This window comes from Syngnathus typhle, linkage group LG22 (assembly GCF_033458585.1).
Source record: "Syngnathus typhle isolate RoL2023-S1 ecotype Sweden linkage group LG22, RoL_Styp_1.0, whole genome shotgun sequence".
NCBI lineage: Eukaryota > Metazoa > Chordata > Actinopteri > Syngnathiformes > Syngnathidae > Syngnathus > Syngnathus typhle.
The window spans coordinates 4584689-4603375 of record NC_083759.1 but is presented as its reverse complement, the minus strand read 5'-3'; the positions used below and the strand labels follow the sequence as shown (position 1 = coordinate 4603375).

The 18687-nt window shown below is 43.0% G+C and overlaps 3 protein-coding genes across 6 annotated transcripts in view; 2 read left to right on the top strand and 1 right to left on the bottom strand.

The window, feature by feature from the left end:
• The first annotated feature begins 1 nt into the window (after window position 1).
• Window positions 2-7385, top strand: hnrnpub (heterogeneous nuclear ribonucleoprotein Ub). Its single transcript, XM_061270296.1, has 14 exons — window positions 2-636; window positions 1697-1811; window positions 3468-3547; window positions 4155-4294; window positions 4363-4462; window positions 4610-4722; window positions 4834-5097; window positions 5173-5292; window positions 5389-5517; window positions 5595-5763; window positions 5876-6166; window positions 6237-6520; window positions 6591-6722; window positions 6805-7385. The coding sequence occupies exons 1-14, from the start codon at window positions 144-146 to the stop codon at window positions 6853-6855; spliced, it is 2481 nt and encodes an 826-aa protein (XP_061126280.1). The 5' UTR covers window positions 2-143; the 3' UTR covers window positions 6856-7385.
• A 1985-nt stretch (window positions 7386-9370) lies between these two features.
• On the bottom strand, window positions 9371-11579 carry LOC133146516 (left-right determination factor 2-like). The gene is made up of 4 exons (XM_061270333.1): window positions 11315-11579; window positions 10921-11167; window positions 10589-10831; window positions 9371-9767 (listed from the first exon to the last, which is right to left on the bottom strand). The coding sequence occupies exons 1-4, from the start codon at window positions 11577-11579 to the stop codon at window positions 9443-9445; spliced, it is 1080 nt and encodes a 359-aa protein (XP_061126317.1). The 3' UTR covers window positions 9371-9442.
• A 5260-nt stretch (window positions 11580-16839) lies between these two features.
• Window positions 16840-18687, top strand: part of LOC133146486 (serine/threonine-protein kinase MRCK alpha-like) — a 41033-nt gene continuing 39185 nt past the window's right edge. For 2 of the 4 annotated variants that reach the window (XM_061270280.1, XM_061270279.1), the window contains exon 1: window positions 16840-18045. In XM_061270280.1, coding sequence (XP_061126264.1) covers window positions 17868-18045 — 178 coding nt within the window. In that variant the 5' untranslated portion in view covers window positions 16840-17867. The remainder of the gene's footprint in view (window positions 18046-18687) is intronic. The other 2 variants (XM_061270282.1, XM_061270281.1) reach the window with 1 other exon arrangement.

Here is an 18687-nt window from a genome sequence, read left to right as displayed (position 1 = left end):
ATTCCCTCCGGCCTCCACTGACACGCTAAGCGCTACTTACCAGTCGGGAGCAGTAGGCGCAGTTTCGCATCGAGCTAATCAAGCGTCGTTCGTTTATTTATTTCTTAATTTCGCGTGTATTATATTTGCGATAGGTGTTCACAATGAGTTCAATCAACGTCAAAAAGCTGAAAGTAAACGAACTGAAGGACGAGCTGAAAAAGCGTCAACTCTCCGACAAGGGACTGAAGGCTGAGTTGATGGACCGCCTGCAGGCCGCCTTGGACGAGGAGGCCGCGGCCTATGAAGAAGAGGCTGCAGAGGATGAGGAGTTAGAACAGGCCGCCGAACCAGAATGCATGGGGGAAGACGAAGAGGGCGAGGGAGAGGGTCCGGTAGTAGAAAGCATGGAGGCTAACGAGCAGGAAGCCGAGGTAGAACAGAACGGGGCAAACGACGACGATGGTGGTGTCGCTGCGGTGGAGGCTTCTGCTGCCGCGGAGCCTTCTACCGTCGCCGCTGCTTCTTCCGCCGAGGACGAAGAGATGGGAGACGGGGAAGAGGACGACGAGATGGATCCCATGCTCAAAGCAGACGTGGACGACATGGAGAAAATAGATGAAGACGACGGTGAGCCTGAGGAACAGGCAGCTGAGGGTGAGTCTCCTGAATTGATCTCGTGGAGACTTTTTTTTCCCCCTTCTTCTTTCCTACTTGAACGTATCGCGGCGGAGAGCTGGTTGCAACTACACGCAGCATTTATGTTAATCTCGACGGCGTGACCTCAACAAAGCTAAACGTTAGCTTCGTAGTGACGCAGTTCTGCTAATACAGACGTTAGCTTCATTGGCGCAAACATCAGCACTATTCCGTGCCGTTAAGTTTCCACCGTGCGTTTAAAGTGTAATTTATAGCCGACAACTGCGTAAAATGTGTCCAGTAATTCGTTGAATAGGCGATCTGGTTGATTAGTTAGCTCGTTAGCTCGCTCGTTAGCGTCATTTTCTTTGTCTGGGAGCGCTTGTTAGCCGCCTTCATTTGTTTCTGCTATGAAAGTTGAAAGCATACTACATTTTGAATTTTTTTTTTGGTCCCTTTTACAATAGCACATTAGCACTTTCGTGTCTGTCAACGCTTTCCGAATGTATGACAATTGTATAAAGCTGTTAAAACTACCTAACTTTAAAATGTATGTTGAAATGTAGAAGCGGTTTAGTCAACGCGTGGTTACGTTATTTGCGGTTTTGACGAATTAGCCGGTTAAAATTGGTATTTTTTACAGCTCTTAGCCGCCATTTTAATTCTGCATAGCTTTGGAGGGAATGGGGGTTGTCAGTGCAGTTAGCAGGCTCACATTTCCTTGCATGGTGCAATTACCTCAGAAATACAGTGTACTTGTCCCACACTCATTTATTTGATACCATCTGTAGGATTATTGTTCTCATTTGAATACACCAAATTGTTTTCCCAGCCCCACCACCTCTGCTCTTAAATGTGCATATTATGGACCAGCTTGCATTGTAAATTCGACTCTGGTCATTGTATTCTCATGATTGTACTATTGTGTACTAATATGAGGTGTTTCCACTTCTTTAGCTTATGATGGTCGACTCTATGTAACTGACTGACCCCCGGGCTTTGTGGGCCAGACCCCCACTGCCAGTCCGACCTCTCTCAAAGGAGCACCTCATTATATATCTTTGTTCTATTTTCAAAGGGGATGCGGACAAAGACACGAATGCTGATCAGAAGAATAAGAAGGGTGTTAAGAGACGCCGGGAGGAACATGGAAGGGGCTACTTTGAATTTATTGAAGAGAACAAATACAGCTGGTAAGGATGGGACAGAGCAAAATGGCCTTCAGCATCCCTGAAGTGCCATCCTAGCTTTGTTATGTATTGGCTTTAAGTGCCGATGCACATATACCTAGCTAGCCTTTCAAGAACTTTAAAAAAAGAAATCTATATAACCACATTCTCACATCCCTGACTGCTCAAAGAGCCTTACCATTATTTATCTTTTGATACATTGTTTGAAAAATGCACTACCATTTTGTGGCAGGAGTGAAATCTCTAAAGTCAGCTTTAAACCTGCTCCTCTTCACACTTAAATGTTTTGCTTAAGCCAGTTGTGTCCTCAAGGTGATTCAAGGCTTCTCACAAAGAACCCCCCCCGAAGGAATATAAGCAAATGTACACAGTTCATTCAGAGGAAGGGAGGGACTGACTGGGGTGGTAGCTGAGAAACGTGGGAGGAGGGCAGGCACATTGTAAAAAGTCTAAACGTCCAGGAAGGAACTCTCGCTCTTGATCGTCCATCGTTTGCCTCGCAATTTTAAGTACTTTTCATTGTCTCCCCACTCTTTGTATGATGTCGAGATGCTATTTCTGTGTTTCTGTCTCATCGATCATGTCGTGTGTGTGTGTGTGTGTGTGTGTGTGTGTGTGTGTGTGTGTGTGTGTGTGTGTGTGTGTGTGTGTGTGTGTGTGTGTGTGTGTGTGTGTGTGTGTGTGTGTGTGTGTGTGTGTGTGTGTGCGCTAGAGAGATGCGGTGTGTTCCAAGGTTGTGTTTTTGTTTTTCTCCGTGCTGGTGATGTCATGCATGGTCTGTACACATACATTCTGATTGATCAGTGTTGTCATTGCGTTAACCTTTAATGGAACATCACATAGTTATATATTTACGTAACAATTGCATCATTAGCATCTGATAGACTTTTAGTCCTTTTTTTTTTTTTCTCCTACACTGCCCCCAATATAATTAGATAGATCCAGCCTTGCTTAGACATATTTTCAGTATATAACTTTATTGCCGAGATAAAAATAAAAAAAAATTCCATGGCTCATATTAGTTTTCCATTTGATGTACATTACAAATGTAAAGAAGTAAAAACTCCTCGAGAGACATCATAAAGATGGAAGATAGGCGCTAGTCGGAAAGAAACCAGAAAAAGTTTGTACAGGTGTTTAGCACTATACTTGGTCAAGCTTTTATGTCGTTGATTAATCGAATTGCTTGTATTTGACAAACTATCTTTTAGATGCTAATGTCTAATATCGTCATTGCAAAATACTTGAGGTGTTTATCAATCCTCATTCAATGGAAGTCTTGTGATGCCACGCTCCATGTGATTGAACGTCGATGCCGAAAACGTTGGAGGTTGTTTCCGGGCCATTCGACGTGTAATCCATGTTGTTAAGCCATGCCCCCGACAGAATGCAACTAAATAGAAAAGTCATTCAAGTCCTTGCGTCTCGAGCTACTTCTAAGGCTTGTGGAGGTGCTGTTGTTGTTTTTTTTGTCTTGTATTTAGATTTCACTGGATTCGACAAGGTAAGTCCGTCCAGGAGCACTATACACACCACTGCTCACAACAGGTTGCTAATGTATGACCCCCCCACTTCGTTTCAGCAAGTGGTGCCCATGCGATTCAATGACCTTCATCATCCAATTGAATGTGTCTGGTCTTTTTTCCCCCCTCCCTCCAGGGCCTCATTTAAATCGCCCGTGCCCCCTTTGGAGGAAGAGGATGAAGAGTTTGATGAGACCAAAGTCTGCCTGGACAACTGTGAGTTCTTTATTAATCTGAATTAAATGAGCTTTACCGTTGTACTTTTGTCTGACGCAATCTGTGGACAAGCTAATCATCACAACAGTTAATGGCACCCAGTTGATATTTTACTGTAGCCTAGAAGGGTCAAAATGATTCGATTAATCGATCATCAAATTAATCCGTGCGTATTTTAATAATCGATTAATTTTTTCAAGACTTTTTTTAATTGTTCAAAGCTTCTGATTTCAGACTCTCAAAATAATAGTTTTTTCCTACTTCTTTGTCCAAGAAGATTGATTGATCCTTTGTTTAATCAAAATAAGAAATTTGCAATCATCTGCCTTTACTTTGGATACCATCGATTTTTCTTGTGTTGTCTTTCTTAATTGTTTTTTTTTTTTTTTTTTTAACCACTGAATAAAACTAATTTAAGAGTAATTGTATCCGACTATTTGATTAATCGATGGAATACCTTAGGCGGTGTTAATATAAGTAGTTGACAACTAAATGGAAATCTGTACCAGAATCAAGCCACCCTACTACAAAATGATACTGTTAAGGAACGAGCCAACTTTTCCAGAGGAGTTGAAGTTGTTTTTTTGTTTTTTTTTGTCCCCTGTAGACAACTGCGACCTGCATTTTAAAGTGTCACGAGACCGCTTCAGTGCCTCGTCGCTCACAATGGAAAGTTTTGCTTACCTCTGGTCTGGAGGCAAGGCCACTCATGGTGTAAACAAAGGCAAAGTCTGCTTTGAAGTGAAGGTATGAGGCAAAATCCCGCTTGCTCCAAAAATAGTTTTGTAACCAACGTGTTCCTCTCTGCCTGGCAGATCACAGAAAAGATTCCAGTGAAACACATTTCCAGTAAGAACATGGAGATCCACGACGTGCAAGTCGGCTGGTCGTCGACTGCTTCATCACTGCTACTCGGTGGGTTCTCTCGTGCGAGCTTAGCCCGAGCCACCCTGATGTGTTGCACCTAGATAAGGCTAATGGGTTATTTGTCTGCATGCATGTGGGTGTAAGTTATTTAATGTTTGACCCTTTTAAGGCGTGCACTCTCCTGTTCTGATTTAGGTGACGGCAGTCTTTCATTTGCGTACTCTGGGAAGGGGAAGAAAATTGTGAACGGTGTGATGGAGGACTTTGGGGAAACCTTTGATGAGAATGATGTCATCTGCTGTCTGGCTGTAAGGGATTTTTATTTTATTTTTTTAAATTCTGTATCAGTGTAATTAAATGGTCGTAAAGTCTTTCAAATCTGCAGCCTGTTCTTAGATGTTGTCCACTGCTTTATTCAGGATTTTGAGGGAGACGAGGCGGTACTGTCCTACTCTAAGAATGGCGGGGAGCCAGCCGAAGCCTTCCGTGTGAGCAAAGACGAGCTGAACGACCAGCCTCTTTTCCCTCATGTCATGTGCCACAATTGCGCCGTGGAGTTCAACTTCGGCCAGATGGAGACCCCCTACTTCCCCGCTCCCTCCGAGTACACCTTCATGCAGGACGTTCCCGTCGACGACCGCGTCCGCGGGCCTTGCGGGCCGCAGACCAAGTCCGACTGTGAGGTAAGCTGCTCAACGTTGTATATTTATGTCGTTCTCGTTCCTGTGTGCGCGCTAATGGCTTTTCTCCACTGTTAGATCATTGTGATGGTGGGCCTGCCGGGTGCGGGCAAGACCACATGGGTGAAGAACCATGTCCAGGAGAACCCTGGGAAGTACTACATCCTGGGAAGTGATACCATCGTGGAAAAGATGATGGTCTGTTGTTAAACACCCTAACGCGCTCTCGCCGTTTTAGTATCACTGCACATGCTAAATGTTTTTGGGGGTTCTTTCATCGATCTCGACATACAGATCAACACCCCGAATCGGCAACCCAAAGAATACAACAAACTGCTTGCCATTTCCCAGCGTGCTCCTCTTTTCCTGGGAAAGTTCATTGAGATTGCCGCGCGCAAGAAAAGGAACTACATCCTGGATCATGTTAGTCACCCTAACATTGTCGCGCGTGCGAGATATCTAATGGCAGGTTTAACTCTCGGGTTGTTGTCCCTCTCCAGACCAACTTGTCCGCCCCTGGCCAGAAGAGGAAGATGTGTTTGTTTGCCGGCTTCCAGCGCAAAGCGGTGGTGGTATTCCCCTCCGATGATGACTACAAGCAGAGAGTTCAGAAGAAGGTCATGATTGACGGCAAAGAAGTGCCTGAACATGCTCTTCTCAAGATGAAAGGTGAAGTGTTAGCTAGCGAAATGGCTAATATTGGCCAGCTGATTAAGTACTCTAGTCCCTAGTATCTGTTGGTAATTGCTGCTAAGCATGTTGCCGTGTTCAACCTTCCCAGGCTTCTATTCTCTGCCTGTGGATGGCGAGAGCTTCAACGAGGTGCTCTTTGCTGAGCTGCCGAGGGACGACGCTGCCAAAGTTCTGGAAACGTACAAAGAAGAAAGCAAGAGCGCGCTGCCTGCTGAAAAGAAGCCCAACCAGGGAAGCTCCACACCCAAGCGAGGCGGTGGGTCCCGCGGGGGCGGTCGTGGAGGCAAGAACCAGTTTGGCCGCAACAGTGGGCCGGCACAAAGAGGCGGCGGCGGCGGCAATCGCCAGGGCTTCCAGAATCGAGGCAACTTCAGAGGAGGTGGGAAGCGCGTTTGTCACCGAAGGTTGTTGATAAAACTTCTCGAAGCTGACAATTTATTTGTTGGTAGGCCCAAACCCCCGCGGTGGGTTCGCCCGCCCCCCTCGTGGCTACATGCCACCCCCGGCTTACAGAGGCGGCTACCCCAGCCGCGGCAGCTACAACCGCAGCGGCAATCACATGCCCAGCATGGGCGGCTCCCCCAGAGGCGGACCGATGAGGGGCAACATGGGCCCCAGAGGAGGTGGACACATGAATAGAGGCGGTCCGATGAACAGAGGGAACATGAGCAGAGGAGGTGGCGGGGGCGGCGGCGGCATGGGTCGCGGCGGAAATAGAGGACATCACAACCAGGTTTGTGGCTGCCTGTTAGCTTAGTCCCGTGGATTTTTTTTTTTTTTTCTTTCATCACGTTGCTTTGCAGTTTCAGCAAAGAGGCGGCGGCCGCGGCAACTTTGGCAACAAGAACAGCAATTTCAACAGGAATAGCGGCGGTTTTGGCAACAGGAACGGCATGGACAAGGCCCAGGCCTTCAACCAAAGCTGGCAACAAGGGGTTAGTGCTTTCTCTTTTACTCAGCTGTTAGAGCATTTGTACAGCTTGTGGATAAAGAAAAAAATAATAATTCTCTGTGCAGTTCTGGAATCAGAAGCCATGGAACCAGCAGTATCAGCACAACTATTACTGAGACACTTGTTCTAATGGACTGGTGGCCACACTGAAAACCACTCTAGCCACGGATCATCATCCCCCTCCTCCGTCAACGACGCCATTTTTCCATATAACCTGCTTTTTTGAGTAACGTGGTCAACATTCCACTCCAGAGGGAGATCAGCAGACATGAGATGGGTGAAATTCTTGGAAGAACGAGAGATGTGTAAAACATGATTTTTTTTTCTTTCTTATCTTTTGCTGTATATTTCATTTGCTTTGCACCACTTTTAAAAGATGTGCTTTTAAAAAAAAAAAATTGTAATATTAAGAATCACAATTGTTTTGTTCTTTTCCAGGAGTTTTTTTTCATTAATTTTTATTATTCTTAATTGTAAATACTTGTTTTGAGTAGTTTAAACATTCAATCTCATCGTGGCTTTTGAAGAATTATGCGTGTCCACTGTGCAGTTTATGCAAAGCCGCATTTCAATTTCAGTCTCTGTTTCCGCTTCCAAAACTGTAAAGCAACTTCGTAGACCTCCAATAAACACAAATTTGCTTGTTTTTTTTCCTCCTGGCTTATAATTTCTATTCAAAGGTGTAAAAGGACCTTTGAATGGCCTGTTTGGAGAGATTTACATCCGGCCCGTGTGGGTGTTCTTGCTGAGTGTAATGTGCACGGAATAGTTTAGCTCTTTGAATGAACAATGTTAACTACATTGTTTTGGGTGTGCCTTTTCCCTCTGAGAATTTATTGGAAGAATTTCACGGCAGCAAACATGACCACACTTGTAATTTGGCTATCAGGCTGATTGCAGTACAATTGATAATTTCGCCAAAGTATATCAATTCAAAGTAGAATTTTGACTACTATGTCCATGTTGATGGTAGAGCAGAGAAAGTAGCGAAGTGCAGATCAGGTAGCACATTTTTCACCAGCAAACAAGGGCTACACAACGTGCGTTTCAAACTTGCACCATGAGCCGACTATTATTTATCCCGGCTAAAATATCCGCCATTTTTCCTTCCTCATTTCAGATTACCTGACAAAATGTTTTTTTCTTTGACCTAAAGGGATGTTGAAACAAGCATGTAAATACTCCAAAAAATATTGTGTTGTGATGAAGTGTTAGTTTGCCCCAGTACTGCTGTATATTCCCCTTTTTGTTTTTTAAATTTTAATTATTTAGCAGAGTTTAGGTTTCAAAAGACACTATATTTTTATTGCATTATGTTGCAGGTTGTATATCAGGTCTCGTATCAAACCAATCATGCTGCAGCTTGTCTTTTGTATCCTAACTTTTTTTTTTTTAAAGTCTACTGTATTAAAATAAGGTTGTAAAATTTAATGTTTGTCACTGTGCCTAATTCATCACCATAGTTTTACTCGGTGAATATATTCATATTGAAAAGTTCCAATGACAATCATAGCACCACCTGTTATCTATCGTTTGACTTTGAATCCACTTCCCTTGCAGACAGACCGCTCCTCATCTTCAGTAGATGGCCTGCTGGCTTTTGTTTACTTCCACCAGCAGCATATTAGGGAATGACAAGACCCCCTACTCAGACAGCAAACAATGTATTAGGTATGTATGGAACTGTTTAAGCCTGATGTCAACTTACGAGGACCACCACTCTTGGTTCATGAGAATTGCCTGTGTGTTTCTCCCTATATGGCCGTGTACCCCACGGCGTTGTCTGGGCGACTATCTCCATGTGAATGTCAACATGAATATGAATCAAGAAGGTTCTAGCACAGTGCGTGAGTTGTTTGCATGGGAAACAAGTCTGAATGGCCCCTGAACAATTTTGCAATGCAAACTTGGACCCCTGCATTTTTGCAGTTCTTCATTTTTGTTTTGTGTGTTTTTTTGGGCGAAAGACAACCCGTTTTTTTTTAATGAAAAAAAATATATCTTTTTTTTCCATTAATATATTTATATTTTTGTGTATTTTATTTGTGTAATTTCTTTAATATATAGTATGAATATTTTTATATATGTAAAATAATGTTTTTAAAGATATTTTTCTGGGGGAATTTTCTCAAATGCATTGCTGCCAATTGTTCACAGATTTCGCTAGTGATGTCAGGCCCGTATTTTATTTATATTTACAATCGTCTTTTTGTCAATGTACATCTGGTCATAGGAGTGTGTGATTCGAAGTAATGCTGATGATAAATTCCATCCCCTCCATCATTTAAATCACCCATCTCTCATTAGCATGTCAGCCTCAGCATTCAAAGGTGTTCTGGATTTCAATTCCTGCTGTTGCCTTCGTTCATATGTGGACTTCTCGAATGCAGGATCTTGGATTTTCTCCTACATCCCCCAAATCTTAATGAATTGAGGATTCAAGGATGGTGTGGTCAGTTTTAGTGAAACAAAATAGTTTATTTTACCAAACATAAATCCATTCATATATATGTACAACACGCGAGCCAGAATTTGAATGACTGCATACAAATTCAAAATAGAAAATGATTTCGAACTGTACAATATATATATATTTTTTAAAAAAGTGCTCTTGAGAGGAGTGTGCAGTAACTCCCATGTGATTGTCCATTTAAATAGGAAGTACTTTTTATAACCCTTTAAATATACCATGTTTCCATGATGTCACACTATGGAGACATTGTCCATGGTGCACGCGCACCTCTCCACGATCATATTGGGAAACTCTGCCACTTCGATCTCCGTGTAGTCGCCCTTCTTCACCAGGTACATAATGGGCAAGGGGGCGCTCTCCGACACCGTGCACCTCCTCTCCCCGTAGCCATAGTTACGCTTGGGCTGCTTGCAACTTCCGGTGCACCTGAAGGCCTGATACCCGGCCGGTTCGATGATCCAGTACTGGGTCCACGTCAGGGCGCGGAAGTCGACAAAGTACTCCTCCCTGCAGCAGGTGCCCTTGCTCTGGTTCACGTCGCAGTCACCGCGAGAACTGCAAAACAAAGGTAAGAGGCAGGTTAGTTTGATGCTCCGTTTGATTAACTTGAATTTTGGTGCCTCAAATTGGTCAGTAGGTCCTTTTTGTTTGCAAGTCAGAAAGCACCATAATAGTTTCAAGTCTGTTATTATTAAGAAGTACAGTAATCCCTCGTTTATCGCGGATAATTGGTTCCAAAAACCAGTGAAATCCGTTAAGTACAGTCACCAACAAGTACTAAAGATGCTAATTCGCGATCATGCTAACACGCGAAAACGGACTTCTAAAGGAATGTAAACGAACATTTGGAGCAATACTACATTGTCCTAAAGGTTAGACGCACGTTTCTTCAATTTAGAAGTTTTATTTTGACTTTTAAATGTTTTTTTTATTTGGAAAAAAAATCCGCGATGTAGTGAAGCCGCGATAAACGAAACGCGAAGTAGCGAGGGATCACTGTACTTCGGAAAATGCGGTAAGAGCAATTGTTTTTACTTACGCCGTTGCGCAAAATAATTCATTAATATAAGCCGGAAAAAAATCACAATTACCGTAAATCGCGTACTCGAATGAAAAGTACTCCAATGAATGCCCAGAAATAGAAAACAATTTAACGGTATAATTACGTCTGACGTCATATTCAGTGTCCATTGCTTGTTGTTTTATACAAATTCGACTTGAGCATGAGTATCAGTGGCACCCCTTGTATGCATGGGGTGCAAAAGGTGACAGGTAACCCCCCCCTCTACAAAAAAAAAAAGGGGAGGGGGGGGGGGGTCGAGAGCTAATTGTCACATCGTCTCAATATCCTGTATATCAAAAGCAGGCGCCCTTACCCGTACTCTTCGAGGTTGAGTGTGTAGAGGACCAGCTCGGGTTTGCCCAAGGTGTTGTCCGTCTGCTCCTGGGTGGTAAAGCGCACACTTTTCGCCACCTCCGCCGCGTAGCTGCCAGGTCTCTCGCCCTCGATCCACACCTCCAGGTGCATTGGCGTCCTCTGCTGCTGAGTCTTGGACCAATAATGCACGGCCTGGGTCACATCAAAGCTCTTCCAGCCCGTTTCGTGAATGGGGATCAACCTGTGAACCCGGAGCGGTGGTTAATTCGATTTCCTGATCCCATTTAATTAGGGCTCGGACAAAAGCGCAGACTGGATTTAACATATTACCGTGAGTCCACGAGTGAGGTGCGGTTGGATCCGTTTGGCAACTCCTCGACCCAGTAGATGCTGACTCGGGCGTTGCTGACGGCTCTGTGGTTCTTCCTCTCTACCGCGAGGCGCTTGTTGTGCGACGCTCTTTGGTACAGTTTAAGCTCGGCCATGGTCACCTCGCTGTTTTCTGGGATTATTGACTCCATGTCGAACACCATTCGATGCCGGGTCGTGTCCGAATATATATATTCGCCGGGGATGTCTACAAAAAAACCATAAAATCAAGAATTGCGATATAATTGCCATAATTGAGATTCGTGCGTAAATGACGCACTGCAATTACGCACTTAAAATGAGGGTTATTAATTATTTAATTATTAAAAATGAATCATAAAATACAAATTCTTACCAGCATTGCCAGGAATCCCTCTCAAAATGCCGACCAAGCTCGGCAAAGATCGCCGTCTCCTGCTGTGGTGCATCTTCAGCATTGACAAGTATTTGTTTCTGACATGAGCCGGGACAACCAAATTCTCCAAATCCCTCTTATGGATCTTTGGAACCTCATCCAAGCCCAGTTTGCGCAGGAGCGTCTCCTTCATATCCTCATGCGTAAAAGCCTTAGTCAACCCGAGGAAGACGGTGCACAAGACCCAAGCGCGGAGGAAATCCATGAGGAAGATCTTGGAAGAAGATAAGCAGACGCACAGTAGCACGAGTCAGCCCAGCGATGGACTGCGGCCCCCTTTATATTGTCGCGACCCTCCCAGTCGTTTGCACTTCGTCTAGGGGGGGCAGGGAGGGAACCTTATCAGAACAAAGGTGCGACAATGCAAGGCCATATCCTAAACAGGATATCTAAGTGGCCGTACTTCAAACAGCAACAATTAGCCATCACTGTTGAGTGAGTGTAATTTCTCTCTGTTGTATTTCATGTCAAGTCTTCAGGAGACTAGTTTGGAGTCACAGGGTAAACATTTATAAATATATATGAATAGATTAGATTTTTGATTTAATGTGAGTTCTTTTCTTTGCCCAGAACTCCGCTGCCTTGAAAAACATGTTTTTAAATATTCAATATTCTACTGTTTGTTGTTATTGTAAAATTCTGCCGTTTCTTCAGTCAGATTATTTTTTTGGGGGGCTCCACTGCAAGCATGAATTAATAAAGTCAAATCAAAAAAATTTAATAGAATCAAATAGTTCCACTTATTAACCATAGCCTTATGTATATTGTAAATGACAAATTTCATCAGACCTCCGAACGGTAATCCCGCTGAATTGAAACGAATCGTTCCACTTTAAAATAAACAATACTCGAATTCTATCTCACCCCCAAGTATCGAGACACACAGTCGCATTTTATTGCCGATATCCACACCTCTAATTGAGTGTGAATGATTGTCTAGCCCTGCAGTATGTGCCTCGTAATTGACTGGCGAGCACTCCGAAGTGTAGTCTGCCTTCCCCCCCCCCCAAAATCGGCTACAAGCACAGAATGGACTTGCTTGTTCTTATTGCGTCCCAGACAGACACCTCTTGACCCTGTGAACCCGGCGTGCCCTTTTCACCATAACACCCCAAACTCTGATGTGTACATTCCACCGGACGATGTCAGACAGTCTGGCAGCAGTCTGTCACGCAGCAAGCTAATTTCTAGCTGTCTGGAGAGCTGCAGCATTAAGCAAGCGGATGAAGATCGGGTCGTCCGGTCCACGCCCGGCGACGCAGCGTTCAATTGAGGTTTTCCCCCACAGGAGGAAATGCAAACCAGCGTGGGAGGGGAGCGCTTTAGGATTAGATGTTTATTCCGAGCCTTGTCGCCCATTCTTGGTCCTCTCCCTGGCAGATTAAAATTATTAGCCAAACAGACAGTTAATCCGAGAGCCGGGGGGGGGGGGGGGGGGGGGCGGTAAAGGATGTGGATTGGGGCAGGCTCTTCACAGGTTGGTGATTATCTGATTCCATTGCGAGGATTTGCCTTGCCTTTTTTGTCACACAAACATTACAAGAGGGCAGCTCTCACTGGCTAGGCCCTGCCTGTGATTGTGTATTGGCCTCTGTTTGCTTAGAGATGTCAGACAGACTGAAGAAGCACACAGGAAGAGCAAATGACAGATGACTGCCAGGCCTGCAGCGGATCGTCTTTTTTTTTTTTTTGGTGGACCAGCAGGTTGGTCAATTTGATCCAACAAATCTACCCAGAAAGTTGCATGGGTCAAATAGACCCAATTAGCAAGCCTGTATATACATTTTTTCATCCATCAGTTTATGGGTTAATTAATGAAATAATTTTAGAGTGTATGAACATTAGCTTACTAGCATTTTATAGTTACTGTATTTGCAAAAATGTCTAATGACAACGTAAGGTATAGTTAATTATATAATGAAGTAGTATTGTAATATTTGAACAGTTCTTTATGTCTGAAAAGATACCCTACCTGGAATTTGAAGAAAAAAAAAAAAAAAAGCCAGGAGCTGTTGAAAATTCAGTCAATCAAATGTTACCTTTTCTTAACAGTGCACTTATATTATTTTTTATTTTTTTTTATATACATCTTTATTTAATCCCCTTTTTAAAATATGAACTGTAATAATTACAGTATCTACGAAGAAAATAACATCTCTAGTATTAAATTGTGCAACACTTTATTGACGAATAGCTATTTATAACTGATTTGATGTTCATTGTGTGATTATTTTATAAAACATGTATGAATGCAATTTAAATCTATCAAATGCACAATACTATGGGAAATTGATTCTGCAGCCAATCTGCCAGACTACTTTGTGTCACGCTGGACATTCCGGCGTAGCAAAGGTGTGCCCTCCAACAGTCGGAATATTTGGTTGCTAAAAGCCCATTTAAATCATGCCCAGGAACTAGACTGACCATGGCACAAAGTGGGCCGGGATCTTTAGGGCCGAGATGTGATATTTTTTATTTTCTATCATTTTACCCCAAGGGCCCGACCCAATCCATTTATAGACGTAAAACTGAACCAATAAACATCTGGGGTGACAAATATGAACTGTCCCCCCCCCCTCCCTTCATCCTCCTGTGGCCCCAAAGTGCTCAATCAGGTTGTCTGGTACGTTCCATTGTTGAGTGCAGTCAAGAGCCAATCTAAGTGCCTATACACTAAAATACATTTATCCTCTCTCTCTCATCATTACAAGCCCTAATTTGGCAAATGAAGCTTTTACTTTGATGCTTCTCAACTTTTTTTTTTTTCCTTCCCATGTCAGTCAGAGACCTTTTGGTTCAAAGCCGCGTACGTCTCAATGCTACTAGGTGCCATTTGTTTTCAAAGGCACAATCAACAATGGAGGTGTTAATTAACATGCAACATTTGCATTCAAAAGGCGTCCAGTTTATAGGTCGTTCCCTTCCATTTGTGCCACACCAGATGCGTTTCGTAAGGCCACCAAAAATGCTGACTGTGGCTTTTCCATTGATTGAAATATACAGGCTTTGCTTTTGCAAATGATATGTAAACACTCTCATTTAAAAACACCCCCCCCCCTCCTCGGAGGGTCAATATTGAACTTGTTTGGTGGTCAGTGCATATTCGCTCATTATTATTCACATGCTCCCTGATCTATCTGAACGTCAAATATTTGACGGATCGCTCCTTTGCACCATAATGCCCCCCCCCCCCCCACACCCACAGACAGCAGACGTCCAAGGCAATCCACCCCACGTAGTCTGCTCAATAATCATCGATCAGTGGAAAAGCGCCAGACCAGACTAGACCGATGAACAATTATTGCTCAAACGACCCAGTCAAGTACACTAATTGCATTTCAGCACGGCTCCACTTTAATTCCACGCGGCATAGTAGATTTAGACAAATAGGATCAGACATGATTGGATTGGAGGACTGATCATTCATATTTGAATTAACTTTTAATTGATCGAACACTTTTTTTATATTAAGAAAGAAACAAATATCTATGTAAAGTTAACGGAGTAAGAGATCATAATTAAGTACTTAAAATACAACGTTGTATTTAAAAAGGAAATATTCAGTAATGTCCACGAGAGGACGCTGTTGTGTCATACTGTAACTTGGATCGTCTCTGGTAGAAATATATATATTGGAAAATAGAAAATCAAATTACCACAATAGGCCATAATTTGTATTTAATATAATCTTGACAATTATGTCAATGAAATTCACATGGCGGATACAACTATATAAAAAAAAGAGAAAAATATACAATATTAGATGCACACACATGCATTCACCCAGAATGTGTTTAGGCCTGTATATGTATGATTATATTTGTATTTTTCCCCGACAAACCAAGGATAGTTCACAAATAAAACCTATATCCTCGAATAGTACTTTATCGATCATCTGCAGAAGATATCAGGCATTTATGGGGGTAATGTGATAAGAGTGTGAAACATTGTATGATAAAGATCCTCGCAGCCACCTAGTGGCATCATTATTTATTGTTTTCCTCAGGTGAAAATGACATCAGTGCCTTGTCGATCTTATTTGTTCTACCTTTTTTTCGTAGACAGGGCCACATAAAAAATGTAAAAACATCTTCAGTGGGTATATTTATTATATGCCTAAGTACACATGACAATTTGAAGTTGACTCAACTTTCGACAAGGTGAAACCAGGTCTAAATTGTGGCGCAGGTGGTTTAACATGATCTTGGAGGATTTAATCCAGGTGTATGCAGACAGATTCTGCACACAGTTAAATCAAACAACAGTTTCTTAAAAGTGCTCTCATTTTGTATTTGGTTTTACTGGTTGCCCCTTTCAATAAACATCTGAAAGCGCATCTGGATCTCCCTGCACATATACGAGGGCATCCTTAATTTCTCCGTTCCCCCGCCCACTAATAATGTCCACGAGTAATAACCGTTAATCTTGCATTCGTAGTTACCCCAGTGAATGAGATTGCATAAGCACCGTGTGGCCATCTTGCTAGTCCAAAGTAAGACAACCAGAATTGTGTGAAATATGAGTGCATTTTGGACCTGTGCACATTGACAAACACAAGGCCCCGTTCTTGATATCACTCCACCCCCCCCCCCAGCCTGCACCATTAAGCACACTCTAGTCAATGTTGTCTGTTAATCATTAATCGATGTACTTTGAGCTGTGATAAGCGCCTCACTTCAAAAAGCATGCGGTGTGATAAGTCAGCGTAATGAAGAATAAAATGTTTTATGTTTAACTCCATTCAAAATGATTAGCAAATATACATTTCAGGTTGTAAAGGTGACTGTGATTATCAGGTTTCAGGACTGGGGGGGTCATACAAAGCATGGACATGTATTGTGCAAATAGATTAAAAAGCATGTGATGTTCTACTGGATTGATAATAATCGAGTCATGTGACTGCAATTGTCTTTCATATTGTTAAATTACATTTTTATAAAGAAACTGCACTAGTAAAAAGACTGCCCCCCCCCTACTCACCCCCTTGCTATGCACCACGCCACCAGCAGCCTGACAGACAGCCCGCAGTTTCCATTCACATTTTTTTTGACAGCCCCCCCAGCATCACTCCCCTCCCCATTCCCTCCCTCTTTTCCGCACAGCAGATGCTGCGACGGGCGCCATGACGGTGATCTGGGATTTTGCCTGCAGAAGCAACCAAAGATGTTATCGGACGAGGAGAGTAGTTCCAAATCAACACCAAGATGGCGGAGTCATCCCATTCCACGCATGAGCGGCAGCTTTAACTGTTATTTCTGAAAGCGCCTCCGCTTCCCATTTTATGTCGCTTTAAGTTAAAAATATAACGTGGTTTCAAAGCGCCAACATTGAATTTTTACTTTTTAATCCATTGTTCGTATTTTACAAAAGGAGCTTCGTTTCCCATAATGCAACACGAAGTTACCACCAGGCCGGTATCATCTCAATGTTTTAATGTCTCTGGTAGCGGGTAGCTCCGCTGTGTAAAGGCAGCAAAGAATCGACGGAGCGGCGGGGGAGGCAGCAGGCGAAGCAAAGGCGAGGAGGACAAGAGGGACTTTAGGCTGCGTCCCGTGCTTGGGAGCAGCGACGCCAGACTTCTGCATTCCCCTTGACGCGAGACGGGGTCCCGTACAATTAAAAAAAAAAAATAAGAAAAAAAGAGAGAGACAGAGAAGAGACTCCTCCATTTGACGGTTAACTTCTTTGGAACTCTTTGAACAATCGTCGTGTCGAAGTGGGTTGGAACGAAGACGTTTTAGTTCGAGGACCGACACTGGGATTTAAAGAACATATCTGCCAAGCACTGTGTTGCGACAACAAGAGGATATTTGGGGAGAGGGGGTGTAAAATACGAATGAAAGGGCCCGACTTGGGTTACGTTTGACAGGCGCGGTGAGCACATGACAAGGGGAGCCTTTGAAGAAAATTGGAATGATGACATTTGGTAGTTAAGCGAAGTAACGATAACAGCGCTAGCTTGAAAGCTACTCGGCTAAGGTAGCAGACTGCTAACTAAGCCTGTATCGCCCTTTGCATTCCCGGAGCAGAGGAGGGGCACTGGGGCTTTTGTAGCATTGCGGCTGGAATGGAGAACCCCAAATGTCTGCCACATCTACTCAGGGGAAAGTGTTAAACCGCAACCAGAGAGGTTTGATTTTCCATTTTTGTTCAATAGAACAACAGCGTCCAAACCAACCGGCCTGGGGCAGCTAGGCTATGTTATTGGGACGACTAGACTTTTCTCTTGTGCCCTGCGGCGATCAGGAATGTTAACATGGGGAGCTGCTGCACCCCATATACACCCCAAAATGTGGATCTTGAAGGAAAGATCACGAGTAGATAGGCAATACAGCGAGTTCCCCGCATCTGAAAGTTTTTGATCCGTATTTTTGAAACATATTCAAGGTGAGATCACTCCCCCAGTAAGTGGCCAGTTTGACCCCACTTCTTTTTTTACCTTATTTTCACCATCATCATCATTCACCATCGAACCCAACTGGACTGTACAACCATGTCGGGAGAGGTGCGTTTGAAGAAGCTGGAGAAGCTGATTTTGGACGGGCCAGCTGAGTCCAGTGGCCAATGTCTTAGTGTGGAAACCCTTCTGGATGTCCTGGTGTGTCTCTACGATGAGTGCAATAATTCTCCACTCCGAAGAGAGAAGAATATTCTGGAGTTTTTGGATTGGGGTAAGACACTGGGAGCATCTTTGACTGTTGTTTATTTCTGATTTTCCTTGCAGCCTCTTTTTTGGTAAGGCTAATAATGTTGCTTGTGCACTGGCGCTCCCTTCCACATCACATTCCTTTTATAGTAGTCGTGGCCTGCCTGCTCTTTTTCTTAATATTACTCGCCCTCCCTAAAAAAAATAAGAAAAAAATACAACTTGCCATATCTAGTGTTACCCTTTTTGTTAAATCTATGACTAACTTTGAGAAATCTGTGAATGCAAGAATTGTATTTGTTGAGGAGCACTGATCAATAGATATATAATTAATAGTAAGGTCATGGAGCTCATCAAGTCATCAATTACCAAATTAAGCAATCGTTATGTTTGATAATCGATCCATCGTTTCTAAATCGACAGAATTTCAGCTTCTCATCTTCCCAAAGAGTGGACGGGTTTGTGTTGAATCAAAATAAAAGGATGGAAAGTAAAAATATCTTACTCGACAGATTAATCAATGATTACAATAATCATTCGTTGCAGCCATATTTATATTTATTTTATATTTTATAGGAATAATATCATTATGAGGATAAACTGTGATTTTGAAAGAAATGTTTTATTTTGAAGGACCCAAAACACACAAACAATAAAAAAAAATCAT